At 42.1% G+C, this 14,698-nt stretch overlaps 1 protein-coding gene across 1 annotated transcript in view; it reads left to right on the forward strand.

The window, feature by feature from the left end:
- Positions 1–14,698, forward strand: part of gusb (glucuronidase, beta) — a 78,475-nt gene that overhangs the window by 45,005 nt on the left and 18,772 nt on the right. Inside the window, exons 6-9 of the mRNA XM_060913456.1 lie at positions 881–1,024; positions 3,576–3,754; positions 3,841–3,987; positions 13,486–13,570. Coding sequence (XP_060769439.1) covers positions 881–1,024; positions 3,576–3,754; positions 3,841–3,987; positions 13,486–13,570 — 555 coding nt within the window. The remainder of the gene's footprint in view (positions 1–880; positions 1,025–3,575; positions 3,755–3,840; positions 3,988–13,485; positions 13,571–14,698) is intronic.

Here is a 14,698-nt window from a genome sequence, read left to right on the forward strand (position 1 = left end):
TGGGAAGACATACTGAGAATCCAAATCGCCAACATTTGAAATAATTGTTTTGAATTATTTCTTGTCTTATTTAATGAAGGTTGTAATAGAATTAGCCTACATTTGGCTTAAGCTGGATGAGACAGAGACATAATTTTATAGCCATTTGTTAAACAGCTGACAGGGAACGTAATTAACCGTTCCGGGAACGAAATTTTTTTTGTTCTAACCGGTTCGGAACGTCTATTTAATGGTGGAACCCAAAACCGGAAACGTTAAAATTCCGTTTCTGTTCGGAACGAACCAATAGGAAGAAAATTCTGGTTCAAAGCCCTGGTTGTAAGTTATTGCAAAAGAATGAACTTGCGATTCCTACATATTAAGCTTATCACTCAAAGTTTCTCTAGACTGTTACAATCATGTTATTATGCAGGATAAAACCCACACCGGCGCATGCCAATGGCTGGTGTTACTCATGCTTGTTGTATGAAATGAATAAATATGGAGAAATCCCAGAACAGCTATCGTGAGTACTCTAGCTAAAGAGCTTCTCAACTTGTCAACAATACAAATTCCACACCGAGGATAAATCAACGGACTATTATTCATTCACAGTCAAATAAATTACAAAGTAATAAATGTCTTCTCTGTTGAGCAAGAAAAAAAGTGAAAACTCCACCAGTTCTCGATCTCTCTCCCTCATACAGTATAATATGATATAGGGTGTTTATTCTTGATGTTACTGAGTGGTGAGCGATGAGATCCTGAAAATTTGGGAAGTGTGCAGCAGATGGAGAAAGGTTTACGAAAGGCTGTCTTGGTGAACATGGTGATATTAATGTAGCAGACGCGGAGTCAGCATTTTTAGATGTTTGACATGGATTAACTGTGGTGCACGCAGGTTCAGCTGACAGCAGAGAGTGGTGATGTTGATTACTACACGCTGCCAGTGGGTATTCGCACCGTCACCGTCACCAGTACACAGTTCCTCATCAACAACAAGCCCTTCTACTTCCACGGAGTCAACAAACACGAGGACGCAGATGTGAGTACCACCAGAGGGCAGCAAAACTCCTGAAATACATTTTTGCTATAATCATTTGAACCAGTTCTCTGTTGCCCCTTTTCCACCAAAGCAGTTCCAGGGCTGGTTCGGGGCCAGTGCTTAGTTTGGAACCGGGTTTTCTGTTTCCACTGACAAAGAACTGGCTCTGGGGCCAGAAAAACCGGTTCCAGGCTAGCACCAACTCTCTGCTGGGCCAGAGGAAAGAACCGCTTACGTCGGGGGGGGTTGTTAAGACCAACAACAATAACAAGACCGCGAAAGATCGCCATTTTTAAGCGACGAGAAGCAGCAGCTGTACAAATGCGAAGTCATCCATTATTATTATTGTTGCCGCTGCTGCTTCTTCTGTGTTGTTTTTGCTTTGATATTCGCGCCAAGGTTTATGTAAACGTAGCGACGTAACTGACGTATACAGCGACGTAATGACGTGGCTCCGCTTAGCACTGCGAGCTATGGAAAAGCAAACTGGTTCTCAGCTGGCTCGCAAGTTGAATGAGTTGTGAACCAGCACTGGCTCCGAACCAGCCCTGGAACTGATTTGGTGGAAAAGGGGTATGTTTCCATTAAGGCAGTTCCAGGGCAGGTTCAGAGCCAGTGCCAAATATTAAACCAGTTCCTTGCATTTCGACAGCCAAAGAACTGGTTCTCAGCCAGGAAAACAGGTTCCAGAGTGGCACCAACTCTTTGCTGGTTGAAAACCAAGAACTGCTTACATTAGGGGCTAGGGGTGGGATTATCGTGACCAACAAGACCAGCTAAAACTTTGTGACGGTTGTTTTTTAAACAGCTAGTGTAGCGTCTGGTCTGTTTAATCCGAAGAAGAGAAAGACACTATGCAGTCTGCCACTGTTGTACTTGGTGCTAGCAGGGCTAGCAGAGCAGGCTAGTGGCACTAGTAGCAGGGCTAACAGCTGGAAAAGCAGGGACATATACCGGCAGTGACATAATGACATGGTTTTATAGTGGCCCATGGAAAAGCAAGCCAGTTCTTCGAAGGTTTGCAAGTTGACCCAGCTCCAAACCAGAACTAGCACCTGGTTCGCGTTGGTGGAAACGGAGTAACCATCATTTAATGTGTTTAAGTGATCAGTCAATTGGGTCTCGGATCATTTGAAATGGCATTTTATACCGATATGGGTGAGATGATTGCACCTCTTCCTCTGTGTGTATTATTTTTCAACCTTTTGAGGTTATACTGATTAGTTGTATCATTTTGGCGGTGGGTTTTTCAGGGTTAATTTGAACAGAATTACATTTTTTAAATGCTACATCAGTTAATATTGAATTGTCTTAAATTAGAAAAAAAAAACTGTGTGATATTAGGGTCCGGTCCCACAACACCAATAACTATAACTACAGCTATGACTATACTTCTGCCTGAATTTAGTTGCAGTCTGGAGCAGAAACACCACAACTATAATCCCGACTATAATATCGCTTGGTCCTGCCACTCAGGGAAATAAATGCATGCAAGTTAGGAATAGTCATGGAAGTTTTTTCCCCCAAGTAGCAGCACATTATTCCAGGTCGTACTGTACAGCTTGGACTTCAAAACAACCCATGCACACACTCCGGTGGTTGATAGGTCACTGATTACGGAAATATAATAAAAAAGGATACAAAATACGGAGTGGTTACGGATTTTAATACAGATGCATCATGGATGCTAATTTGCGGCTCGGTCCCGGACGTTTCAGTATATTACAGATTTCCTACAGATGATGCATCACGGATAAAAATTAAGAAGTCTAAAAGAATTAAATGTTTGGACTGCCAGAGTTCATAATGAAAATATCTTGCATGCATTTATATGTTTACTTTATTGATTTACTGTTGATATTTCACGGAAAAATCACATATCCGTGAATAAAAGATCCGTGCTTTGTATTATATTTTTAAATTTTCTGTGAATCCGTATTCCGTGACTTTGTGATGCAGCAAGGATGTACAAAGATGCCCGGGAAAAACAGCACGTGCTCAGGCAACGTCACATGTAAACAATTACCTGATTTAGTCAGATGTTTTATCGGATCAGGTCCAGGCCTGGAAAAATCGCTCCAGAAGCAATCTCACTGATACGGATAAACCCAGGTCTGGGCTATAGGTATCGTTATCAGTCTGGTATAAGCACCAACCACATAAACTACAGCGGACTGATTTGTTTATAGTTATCGTTATAGTTATTGGTATTGTGGGACCGGGCCTTAAGAGTTTTGGCGACCAGTATTGCAAAATGAATGCTTCAGCAATTTTTGAATCATATATGTGTAGCATGCGGTCTGCAGCGATTTTTCAAGCCCAGTATGCTTCCATGTTAATAGTCCCATGTCTTGAGTATCAAAGCTAAGATCAAATGTTACCGACTTGGACATGGACAGGACGACTCCTCGACTATGAGAATTATTGATCCTGATGTTGTTAAAGCGATGAGACACTATAGCCCTACTGCAGGCTTATCACTGTTACAGCTCCAAAAACTATTAGCTGCAGTCCTGATGCTATACTGCAAATGTTTCCTCTTGTACTGTAGATTCGAGGGAAGGGCTTTGACTGGCCTCTCATTGTGAAAGATTTCAACCTGATGAAGTGGATGGGCGCAAACTCGTTCCGCACTAGTCACTACCCGTACGCTGAAGAGATCCTGCAAATGGCCGACCGCCACGGTATCGTGGTTATCGACGAGTGCCCCGGAGTGGGCATCAAAGACATGTAAGATATAACAAGCTGTGTTAAGTATGGCACACCGACTGTGGTCCATAATGGCTTTATTAACTATTTATGCACTTCCTCTTCAGACGCAGCTTTGACAATACTTCACTAGCTCATCACCTCGTCGTCATGAAGGAGCTGGTGGGGCGGGATAAGAATCACCCCTCTGTGGTCATGTGGTCTGTAGCCAATGAGCCGGCCGCTGAGATGCCTCCAGCAGGCTTCTATTTCAAGTATGAATTCACAGTAATATGTCCACATTCATTATTGAATACAGGTGTAGTGTAATAACTCATTTTGTTTTATATACTTCTAATTAAGACCTATAGTATACACATACGGGTGTATATATTATGTTTTTTTGTTTTACATAAGCATTAACACTGGTGCATTTACACGACTGGAACAAAAAAAAAAATTAAGTACAAAAACCAAACATTTACATGCAATCAGATATGGAGCAGAATTCACAGGTAGCTCTATAAAGTGGCTGTGCAATTTTTATAATATGGAAAAGATCTCAAATAGGTGATAAATATTTTAAAAGTTCATAGTGCTTTTTAGAACAATTATTGCTAAATATTCCAGTTTCTTAATAATTCTTCACAGGACATTATTAGCCATTATTAGTTATAAAGGTTGTGTCGTTGTATATGTCATATTATTGTATCCGCATTCACTGGATATGAGCAATCACACACTCTGATTGGCGGCAGAGCGTGTCGCTGAACCAACCGAAGATGAAATAAAAACTCTACTCGAAGACAAAAGCCCAAAAAATACAAAAAAGCAACAGAATATGTAATGAAAGTATTTGACGGTAAGAACGTATGTTGGGTTTTTTTTTTCAAGAATTATTATTATTATTATAGCATTTTCCACAAATTTCTACTGTCATTTCGCCGGTTTGTTTACATTCTAAGCGGAAGTGATTTTGTCGGCCGTTTTGTATAAAGTTTTTATTTATCGAATTTGCAAAAAAATAAAAATGCTCCGTTTCTCAAAATCCAGTGAATGTGGAGAGAATAAAACAGTTATTCCACTCAATCTCGTCGTACATGGCTTATAGCCGACTCGGTGCTACGCGCCTCATCGGCTATCAGCTCATGTACGACTTGATTTCGTGGAACAACTGTTAAATATACATTTTTCTACAAATTATTAGACAGGCCTAGAAATTCATATATTTTTTCACCAGCCAGCCGGACTAGTTACCTTCCAAAGTAACTCGCCAAACAGAAAATCAGCTCGCCAAAATTTGTTGATGTATGAATTTTACTTCTGTCAAAAATAACGCAAAAGAGAGTAGTTACCATTGTTCATGACTAATGTGCATTTATTTCAAGACCCGAGTATTTTGATACTGTTGTTAAATACATAAATGAGAACAACACAGAGCACCATAATATAATATCAACAAATAATAATATATTGGAAAACTTGGTGTATGAGTATTGAAAAAAATATATATACTTACTATCATGACTATAGCACCCAAAATATGTCCAACATGCTTTCTGTATTTAACCATTTATGAGAGAGAAAGCATTAGGAGCTTCATATTGACTAGGAATCAACTTGAAAAAAATTTATTATTCCATAAAAATCGTATCGCAGCCAAGGCCTACCCTGCTCCCACGTTTGCTTATAAGTCCTTTGTCGTTTCTCCTTCTCGTACACTTTATCAGCGGCCTTTTTCTCCTCTTCAGACCGAGGTCACTTTGTCCCCGTCTCTGGCGGTTTCTGTACACCTTTCAGAAAATTCCACATCGCAACGTAGCTTTGGCAGATGTAGATGTAAACAACAAAAAAAACACACGTGTTTAAATGGCCGATAATGTGGCCACGTCTATTGAATTTGATAACGTGATTACTGCAATATTCAACGAGATGCATTATATGCATGCGCAGTAGTGAAAAAACCGACAGCCTGACTTGTACACGATATGATTCGGAATTCTTCTGTAGTTTCCGTCCTGCCGATAAACACATTGATGAACACAGACACGGCACGCGCTTAATATGTGGCGGCTTTAGTTGACGGTGTGTCTGAATCTTCGCTTCATATATATTTTTTATTTTCAACTAGCCAGCCGGGCTGGCTAGTGACAGGAATTACCCGCCAAATGACAAATTAAGTCACCTCGGGCGACCGGACCACCGCGAATTTTGAGCCGTGTTAGAGTTTATAAAAATTCCACAAGTAATCATTACTAGTGTACAAAGAACTATAAAGCATAGTAATAATGATATGTCCAGTTGCAGTCAGAAGTTTAAATGCACAGACATGAAGGTCATGGCAATATTGGGCTTTCAGTGATTTTTTTTTTTTTAACTGTTCTTTATCTGGGGCAGAATGATTATACAACATACATCTTAAATAGAAGAGGAAATTATTAATTATTAATCCGGTGGTCCTGAAAGATCCAAAATATTTTTAAACTTGCCAAGGCCTCTTAACTTCCTGTTAGTGATCATGATTGACTACAGCAGGTAGCTTCTCTGTGCCAACATAAAAAGGATTTGTTTGGCAGCGCTCATTGGACTGACCAACACACAGGGCCAAGAAGCTCAGTGCAGATCTGAGAAAGAGGAGATTCAAGATTGCAGATTCCAAGGTCATCAGTTCAAACAATTGTTCAGAAGTAGGGCTGGGTTCAAAAGATCGATTCACGATCTGATATCGATTCACGTTCAAAAAATACGAGATCGATTCAAAAATGTGTGGCTCGATCTCTTCCAGGTGGCTATAGGCACTATTTTCTCGACCGCGCAAGGACCGCTATAAAAAGCGGGTGCCGGCAAACGAAACCGAAACTTAAGAATGCGAGATGGCTGAAACTGCACAGCTAAAATTACCGCCTGGCCTGAAAGCTGATGTATGGCATTACTTTGGATTCAAACGTTACGAGGACAGAGACGAAGTCGACAGAACAAAAGCAGTGTGCAAACTGTGCCACATAGAGGTAAAATATAGTGGCAATACAACCAATCTCCGCAACCACTTATCCAGGCACCACGCCGACACAGTTTCAGCTAAACCTGCGGCGAATCAAACTGCACTGGAGAAGGCATTTGGTATTAAATTACATGCACAAACACACATGGGGCTGTTCCTGTCAATAGGGACAGTTTTTACTTTAAAGTGACAATCCAGCAATATCTAAGTAAATCGATATCGAATCGGATCGTGACCTTATGAATCGGAATCGAATCGATCCAGGAAATCTGGATCGATTCCCAGCCCTATTCAGAAGGACAAGTTATTGGGAGATGCAGGCACTTTGCCAAGCCACTTTGCTGGAAGACGACCCAAACTGTGTTCTTTGGGTGCACCTATGGCCTTGTCGACCTGGGAGTTTCCCGCTGGCTTTGGCTCTCAGGTGTCATCAGATCTCTCTCATGAGGTGGTGCCACGGTGCCCCCACTATATGGTGAATTTGCTCTGCTTCTGGTTTCTGTAATGTACCTTTTTGACAGGAGCAGGTTATCAGCCCTCAGCCCAACCCCCAAACCTAGAGGACCAGTGGGATCGCTCTTTGTCAGACCCCTACCCTTCGACCTTTCCGGCTTGGGTGGCCCTACCACGAGTACACAACTCCCGTCAGCATAGCTCACTGGAACCCACTCCATTGTGATAAGGTGGTGATCCCACAGAGTGGAAACTGTTACCCTCAACTGAGAGGAAATTGGTTCAGATGATCAGGAACAACCTAGGAACCATCAAGACACAAGCCTGCTATAAACTGGAAGCTGCTGGAACATCAGTGTTGCTGTCTACAGTCAAGCAAGTTTTACATTGCCATGGACTGAGAGATTGCCGTGTGTGAAAGACATGAAAATGTCTTTTAGAACATGTCTGAAAGACATGAGTGTTCTAAAATACACACTCAAGCTCAACTAAAATTTGCAGCTGATCACATGGACAAAGAAAAAAGCCTTCTGGAGGAAAGTTTTATATTACAAATATTGAGTTGTTTGGCCACAATGACCAGAAGTACAGAGGAACACTGTACCAACTGTTAAGCATGGTGGTGGTAGCATCATGTTCTGGGGCTGTTTTGCTGCCAGTGGAACAGGTGCAAGTGGATGGAATAATGAAGAAGGAGGACTACCACAGAATTCTTCAGCATGGCCTCAAACCATCAGAAAGTTGGACACAATTGGGTGTTCCAACAGGACAGTGAGCCCAAACACGCATCAAAGCTGGTTGTGGAATTTATGAAGCAAGCTAACATTTAAGCTTAAACCACAACCCTACTGAAAATATGTCCGGTCCGTGTCACACAAATGTAATTTAACCTTACCAAATCTGCCAAGAAGAGCGGTCAAATATTCAACCCTTGGTGATGGCAACCAAAAGCATCTGGTCAAGGTAAAACTTGCTAAAGGACATTTAAAGGAGAACTAACTGAAGTAATTTTTAAACTTGCTTTATTTCTTAATTAACGTGTTATTCAATTACATTTTCGGTTTTAGTAACCTTATATCGTGACTCGTATTGGCAACTAATTGCAATTAAATATTATACTTATCAGCCTATTTGGTTTTTAGCCATGTTGAATTTAGTTCGTTTGGTCCACGGCAGGCGTCGCTTATCCGCGCGATCTTCACGAGACTTGTGCGAGACTTCGAAACGTGAAGTGTCAGCCAGGTGTCAGCGCCGCCATTTTGAAAACTGTTTTCCAAACGAAATATTGCACAAAAACGAGTTTAAATGACGATTACTGCCTACTTTTTTTAAACTTTCCTGATTGCTATCAAAACAAGCAAAACTTCCAGCTTAATTACATCAGCATTCGAAAGAGGGCGCGCGTCTTTTGACAACCTCTGTGTCTGAAATTGCTCCCTACTCACTATCTAGGGCACTATATAGTGAGGACGCCATTTTGTAGTGCTGTCCGAAACCTTAGTGAGGATTATTTACACCCTATATAGTGCACTCAAAGTATCCCACAATGCATCACGAAAAGTAGTGTACAACGATGGTGACTAACCAAGCAATATATCCCATCATGCATTGCGGTCGCGCTGAAAGAAATCAAATTAAAAGTCTCAAATTGGATTTAATAAAAGGCAGCGGCATAGAAGAAAGGATTCAGCCTTGATTTAAAAGAACTGAAAGCTGCAGGTACTTTGCATTGATTAATGTGGGAAATGCGCTCAGTATAATATGGATTTATCACAAAAATACACGCATGTGTTTATTATTTTGAAAACCCACCAGCCGACTGATCTGGCCCGTTTTAATCATGCGACAGTAATGACGTAAATACCAGCGTGACGGAGTAATGTCCGAAAGCGTTTTTTTCATTTTACCAGTGAGCTCACTATATAGTCCTCTCATCTCATCTCATTATCTCTAGCCGCTTTATCCTGTTCTACAGGGTCGCAGGCAAGCTGGAGCCTATCCCAGCTGACTACGGGCGAAAGGCGGGGTACACCCTGGACAAGTCGCCAGGTCATCACAGGGCTGACACATAGACACAGACAACCATTCACACTCACATTCGCACCTACGGTCAATTTAGAGTCACCAGTTAACCTAACCTGCATGTCTTTGGACTGTGGGGGAAACCGGAGCACCCGGAGGAAACCCACGCGGACACGGGGAGAACATGCAAACTCCACACAGAAAGGCCCTCGCCGGCCACGGGGCTCGAACCTGGACCTTCTTGCTGAGGCGACAGCGCTAACCACTACACCACCATGCCGCCCCACTATATAGTCCTCTATATAGTAATTCTCTATATAGTGAGTAGGGAGTAGTGAACGAGTGAGCGATTTCGGACACAGGGTTGGTCACTTTGATTTCCCTGTATGTTTTACTTCCGTCCTACGATGTCTTGTACAGGTCTCAATGAATCTCGTTTACGGCCATTGCTTTGACATATGGACTGATATATTACATAGCGTAATTCAAACACTCATAACTTGCTACAGCAGTGACAAAATAGCAATCAAAAATGCATTCCGATATCTAATAAAATGAGATATATAGAATTTTGATAATAAAAAAATTTGCCTTCGGTTCTCCTTTAACCAAATATTAGGTGTGCGTCAGTAACAATACTGAAAACCTGAGTTTGGAGCAGCCTCCAAACATGGCCGCTCCGAACTATACTTCCCAAGCACCACGGCGCCCCTCGCCACCAGAATTCTAATCTCAACACTTGTCTCTAATTTACCAGCAATCACCTTCCCTGTATAAATTCAGCTCTCACATTTTGACTTTGCGAAGTATTGTTCTGTATTCCCATGCCTGACTTTACTGAGCCGTTTGACTATCTGCCTGACTTCCTGTTATTGAACTCTGTTTACGTTTATTTCTGACTTCGCTCTCTCGCCCGTTCTCTGATATTCTATTCGCCAATCGACTGACCCTTGCCTGTCCCTGACTACGTCTCCAGTTTCCTGATTTGGCTTTGTTTATGGTTTGCGACGCACCTGCTCTCCCCTGCGTTTGCATCCGTAAGTGCCTGCACCCTGGCAGTGTGATGTATGTATGACTTTGACCCTGTATTGATTTCAGAATCCAGAATAAATGAAAATTTGTGCACCAAATTCTTTTTTTTTTTTTATTAAAAATGTATGGTGTAGGGCGGCACGGTGGTGTAGTGGTTAGCGCTGTCGCCTCACAGCAAGAAGGTCCGGGTTCGAGCCCCGTCGCCGGCGAGGGCCTTTCTGTGCGGAGTTTGCATGTTCTCCCCGTGTCCACGTGGGTTTCCTCCGGGTGCTCCGGTTTCCCCCACAGTCCAAAGACATGCAGGTTAGGTTAACTGGTGACTCTAAATTGACCGTAGGTGTGAATGTGAGTGTGAATGGTTGTCTGTGTCTATGTGTCAGCCCTGTGATGACCTGGCGACTTGTCCAGGGTGTACCCCGCCTTTCGCCCGTAGTCAGCTGGGATAGGCTCCAGCTTGCCTGCGACCCTGTAGAAGGATAAAGCGGCTACAGATAATGAGATGAGATGAGATGAGATGTATGGTGTAGAATTCTTCTGCCACAGAGAAAGAACAGCACAAAAATCACTGAAAGCCCAACATCGCCATGACCTTCATGTCCGCGTATGTAAACTTCTAACCGCAACCGTACTGAGCTTTATAGAAAGTGTTAGCCATATTTGTTTATCATCTGCAGCTTCTCCGAGTCAGTTTTTCCAGTTTGTCATCTTTGTTGCCTTGAGGCTGTTGATTCACTGTGATTAATGTTTGAAATGAGCCGAATCAAAACTCTTTCCGAGGCCGAAGTATTCCCTATTTTTGTTGATATGAACCCTTACTCCTTATCATGGAAAACCTTGTCCTGGTTGAAGGGTTTTGGCTGGCGTTCATACACTTCCTGATTTAATTTCCACTGAATATCCGAAAGGCGTTTTTAATTCTTCTGTTGTGACGTGTACAAACTGCAGAGGGCAGTAGTGACTAAAACTAACTTACTGAGCTTATGAAAGAATATAGTGTCTGATTTTGTGAACAGCATTTCTGTAATATTTATTCTGGGGGTGTGTGTGTGTGCATAAATTCATCTTTACAATCACATGACTAAGGGACTTACACCTGCTTTTTGTAAAGCGTCTTGCTTTATGTGTGTGACTGCAAGGTATGTGTAGGCCTGGTTCAGGTTGAGTGACTACAGGAATGCATCCAGGTCAGAGATGCACACCCAACACCTCTTGTTCACACAAATAGGAGCTCAGATACCAGTGTAGTCATCCTACCTTTGAGTGTGACTTTAAACTGCTTTATAGCCAATTTAACAGCATGTTGATGTTTCCTTTCTTTCTCTTCCGAGACCGAATGAAATCGGAGAAGTTCTGCTGCATTCATTTGCACTAATATATTATTATTATACAACCCCGATTCCAAAAAAGTTGGGACAAAGTACAAATTGTAAATAAAAACGGAATGCAATAATTTACAAATCTCAAAAACTGATATTGTATTCACAATAGAACATAGACAACATATCAAATGTCAAAAGTGAGACATTTTGAAATTTCATGCCAAATATTGGCTCATTTGAAATTTCATGACAGCAGCACATCTCAAAAAAGTTGGGACAGGGGCAATAAGAGGCTGGAAAAGTTAAAGGTACAAAAAAGGAACAGCTGGAGGACCAAATTGCAACTCATTAGGTCAATTGGCAATAGGTCATGAACATGACTGGGTATAAAAAGAGCATCTTGGAGTGGCAGCGGCTCTCAGAAGTAAAGATGGGAAGAGGATCACCAATCCCCCTAATTCTGCGCCGACAAATAGTGGAGCAATATCAGAAAGGAGTTCGACAGTGTAAAATTGCAAAGAGTTTGAACAGATCATCATCTACAGTGCATAATATCATCAAAAGATTCAGAGAATCTGGAAGAATCTCTGTGCGTAAGGGTCAAGGCCGGAAAACCATACTGGGTGCCCGTGATCTTCGGGCCCTTAGACGGCACTGCATCACATACAGGCATGCTTCTGTATTGGAAATCACAAAATGGGCTCAGGAATATTTCCAGAGAACATTATCTGTGAACACAATTCACCGTGCCATCCGCCGTTGCCAGCTAAAACTCTATAGTTCAAAGAAGAAGCCGTATCTAAACATGATCCAGAAGCGCAGACGTCTTCTCTGGGCCAAGGCTCATTTAAAATGGACTGTGGCAAAGTGGAAAACTGTTCTGTGGTCAGACGAATCAAAATTTGAAGTTCTTTATGGAAATCAGGGACGCCGTGTCATTCGGACTAAAGAGGAGAAGGACGACCCAAGTTGTCATCAGCGCTCAGTTCAGAAGCCTGCATCTCTGATGGTATGGGGTTGCATTAGTGCGTGTGGCATGGGCAGCTTACACATCTGGAAAGACACCATCAATGCTGAAAGGTATATCCAGGTTCCAGAGCAACATATGCTCCCATCCAGACGACGTCTCTTTCAGGGAAGACCTTGCATTTTCCAACATGACCATGCCAAACCACATACTGCATCAATTCCAGCATCATGGCTGCGTAGAAGAAGGGTCCGGGTACTGAACTGGCCAGCCTGCAGTCCAGATCTTTCACCCATAGAAAACATTTGGCGCATCATAAAATGGAAGATACAACAAAAAAGACCTAAGACAGTTGAGCAACTAGAATCCTATATTAGACAAGAATGGGTTAACATTCCTATCCCTAAACTTGAGCAACTTGTCTCCTCAGTCCCCAGACGTTTACAGACTGTTGTAAAGAGAAAAGGGGATGTCTCACAGTGGGAAACATGGCCTTGTCCCAACTTTTTTGAGATGTGTTGTTGTCATGAAATTTAAAATCACCTAATTTTTCTCTTTAAATGATACATTTTCTCAGTTTAAACATTTGATATGTCATCTATGTTCTATTCTGAATAAAATATGGAATTTTGAAACTTCCACATCATTGCATTCCGTTTTTATTTACAATTTGTACTTTGTCCCAACTTTTTTGGAATCGGGGTTGTACTACTACTAATAATATTGGCTGGATTTCTTTTGTGGTATATCAGATATATTCCATTCAGCTAGCATGATACTGAACGATTTGAAGACGAGTTCACTGTCATGCTAGCTGAATGGAATATATCTGATATACCATGAAAAAAATCCAGCCAATATTATTTAAATCTAAAACTTCAGATTCAGTATGATGAGCTTATAAAACCAACTTTTAACCTGGCGTAATCTAAGTGTCTTGGGGTGATCTTGAGTTATTCTTTTCTCTCTCTCTCTCTAGACAATTGATAACGTACACCAAATCTTTGGATCCAACGCGACCGGTGACCTTCATCACGGACAGTAACTATGCCAGAGACCAAGGAGTGAGTCTATTTCATCACTCATAATTTCACATCAATTTAAACTTCTACCTTTTCATCCACAGTCATTTATAGGAATATATTCAGGATCTTAGCATTATAAGGTTCTGTCTGGGATTAGAATGAATGGGAGATAGAAACCGACTATAGTCATGCAAACCATGGATGTGCAGTTAGGTTTTTTTTTTAAAGATTTTTTTGGGGCTTTTTTTCACCTTTATTATTGGATAGGACAGTGTAGAGACAGGAAATGAGCGGGAGAGAGAGACGGGGAGGGATCGGGAAATGACCTCAGGCTGGAATCGAACCTGGGTCCCCGGATTTATGGTATGGCGCCTTATCTGCGTAAAACTTATATACTCACCATCTACTTTATTAGGAACACCATCCTAATACTGCGTACTTACTGCATATTTACTCTCAGAACAGCCTCAGTTCTTTACAACATGGATTCCACAAGATGGTGGTGAGATTCTGTCCCTAGCAGACTTGTAGTACTTGAGTCCGACTCGTGCCTTAATGTTAAGGACTCGTGACTCGACTTGGACTTGAGCACTGATGACTTGGACTCGGACTCGTGCATTAACTGCATTCGGACTCGTAAATTGGAGACGAGGACTTGGACTTTTTTTTCTTTATTTTTTGTAACATGCCATAATAATTTGGCATAAGATATTTATGTCTACATTAATTTTTGTACTAATTTCGTGCAAGAGTGTCACGCCTGCGCACCTTGGCGCATGCATCAGATAGACTCTCGGGCACGCTGTAAACGACTCGCACCTGCACAGGATTAAGGCGCAATCCATCCATTATCCGTAGCCACTTATCCTGTACAGGGTTGCGGGCAAACTGGCGCCTGTCCCAGCTGACTATGGGCGAGAGGCGGGGTACACCCTGGACAAGTCACCAGGTTATCGCACACGACCATTCACACTCACATTCACACCTACGGTCAATTTAGAGTCACCAGTTAACCTAACCTGCATGTCTTTGGACTGTGGGGGAAACCGGAGCACCTGGAGGAAACCCACGCGGAGATGGGGAGAACATGCAAACTCCGCACAGAAAGGCCCTCGCCAGCCACGGGACTCGAACCCGGACCTTCTTGCTGTGAGGCGACAGCGCTAA

This window comes from Neoarius graeffei, chromosome 28 (genome assembly GCF_027579695.1).
Source record: "Neoarius graeffei isolate fNeoGra1 chromosome 28, fNeoGra1.pri, whole genome shotgun sequence".
NCBI classification, from domain to species: Eukaryota; Metazoa; Chordata; class Actinopteri; order Siluriformes; family Ariidae; genus Neoarius; species Neoarius graeffei.